Genomic DNA, 1,916 nt, shown 5'->3' with positions numbered 1-1,916 from the left:
CTTTGCTTTTCTCTTTCTTCTTCTAGTTTCCCCTCTACTAGTGGCCCTAAAAACCCAAATCTCCACCAGGATTTGTGATCTAAGAATCATGTACTTCTTTTAAAAAGTGAATTAATTCACTTTATATCCAGATTGTAGCCCCCTCCTCACCCTTCTCCCCTTCCTCCCTCTTCCCCTATTCCTCCTCCTCTACTCAGAAGAGGGGATTCCACCCCCCAACCCACCCCAGCACATCAAGTCACATCAGGATTGAGCACATTCTCTACTCTCTTTCCCTGTGGCCTGTCAAGGCAGCCCCAATAACTGTTCTCTTAGCCGGTTCTGAAACCTGGGAGAAGTCTGATTTGGAAATATAGAATTGTTCATGTCACTAATGAAGGTTCTGGGGCCAGCTTCCCTGATCCCCATAGAAGGGTTCAGACCTTTGGCCTTGTGGCACTTGGTCTGGTGTGGTGGTGGCAGTGTGTATATGGGAGGGTGTGGCATATTTCTGCCTCACAATTGCTTGTCACATTTTGAGAGTTATTTGGCCAATAAGATTGCAGCACACATACCAGCCTCAGTCTGAGGCTTGAGCCTTGCCTTTGATGTCACAATCTGACTGTAGCATTACTGTGGCCACAGCGCTCACAGGCCAGATGGCACGGTCAAGAGGACCACAGTAAGATGTGGAAGAGAACTGATCCTCAAGCCAAGATCAAAGCAGGGGATAGGCCTCAGACTTGCCATTCTCTGGCTCTGGGACCGGCCACAGAGTCGGCACTGCCACACCCGCTAGAACTGTCAGATTTTCAGAGCTTCTCGGTGTTTGAGGACATTAGCCACCACATCAAAGATGCAGGAGCCCAACTGGTAAAGAAAGTGAATGCCATCTTTCAGCTGGACATCACCAAAGACGGGAAGACCATTCTGCAGTGGACCATTGACCTCAAGAATGGTTCAGGCGACACCTATCTGGGATCTGCACGGCTTCCGGCAGACACTGTCTTCATCATCCCTGACTCTGTCTTCATGGAGTTAATTGTGGGTAAGACGAACCCACAGAAGGCTTTCCTGGCTGGCAAGTTCAAAGTGAAAGGCAAAGTTCTCCTCAGCCAGAAGCTAGAGAGGATCTTCAGAGACTGGGCTAAATTTTAAGCATGTAGGAAAGAGAGCCAGGAAAGGTCAAGACGTCTGGCTTATTTAGAATGTTGAGTCGCAGTCGTGCTTAAACTGAAGATTAAAGGAAAAAATAGCCAATATTTTTACTCAAATTCTTCCTATTCAAGTTAGATTGATTTCCTGCTGATGTATACATTTGCTGGGTTCTGGGGCAGTAAAAAGTGTTGGAGTGCAACGCCTACCACCTTTGTCCTTTCATTTTCTAAGCTGTGTTTATATCTTGATGTGTTAATGTGAGGGCCATATGGAGCCGAGCGGGTGGGTCTGATGTTTGGATTTAAGTGCTGAAAAAAGACACGCAATCTTTTTTTTTTTAGTATATATATATAATATATTTTATATATTTATAAAGTATAATATATAAATGTATATATATTTTAGTAGTTTGGAGCTTTGGGGGAAAGAAGTAAGCATATGTGTGGTAACGTGGTTCCAGGAGGAGCGCTCACCGTGGGTCTCCAGGCCTGGCATGGAACCCGCTGATATCATCCCGCTGATAGAGGGATGGTGTTCTCAGCACGGTCTAACCTTTGACAAATTCAATGCCAGGAAAGTTGAAGGGTGTGAAAGATGGTCAGTGTTTCTGAGGCCAGATCATGTAGCAGAATTGTCCAGAGGCCTAGTTCAAGTCCAGATGTTGGGAAATTCAGTTTCAGCTCAATGGGGTCCGGTTTGGGGGAAGAAGTGCATTTGTGCCCTGTTTCCATGTTGATGGGGCCACCCTTGAAGAACTCTTGCCCTCCTTTGTTTCATGG

General features: G+C 46.0%; 1 protein-coding gene across 1 annotated transcript; it reads left to right on the top strand.

Annotated features, from left to right (window-relative positions):
* The first annotated feature begins 592 nt into the window (after positions 1–592).
* Scp2d1 (SCP2 sterol binding domain containing 1) lies at positions 593–1,405 on the top strand. The gene has a single exon (XM_021644596.2). The coding sequence runs from the start codon at positions 667–669 to the stop codon at positions 1,135–1,137; it is 471 nt and encodes a 156-aa protein (XP_021500271.1). The 5' UTR covers positions 593–666; the 3' UTR covers positions 1,138–1,405.
* The last annotated feature ends 511 nt before the right edge of the window (positions 1,406–1,916 follow it).

This window comes from Meriones unguiculatus, chromosome 4 (assembly GCF_030254825.1).
Source record: "Meriones unguiculatus strain TT.TT164.6M chromosome 4, Bangor_MerUng_6.1, whole genome shotgun sequence".
NCBI classification, from domain to species: Eukaryota; Metazoa; Chordata; class Mammalia; order Rodentia; family Muridae; genus Meriones; species Meriones unguiculatus.
Note: the sequence above shows the minus strand (reverse complement) of the source record. Positions and strands in the feature narration are given on the sequence as shown.

Bases quoted from the DNA above. Each gene is read 5' to 3' on its own strand.
- Scp2d1 (XM_021644596.2), top strand. From the start codon at position 667: ATGTGGAAGAGAACTGATCCTCAAGCCAAGATCAAAGCAGGGGATAGG.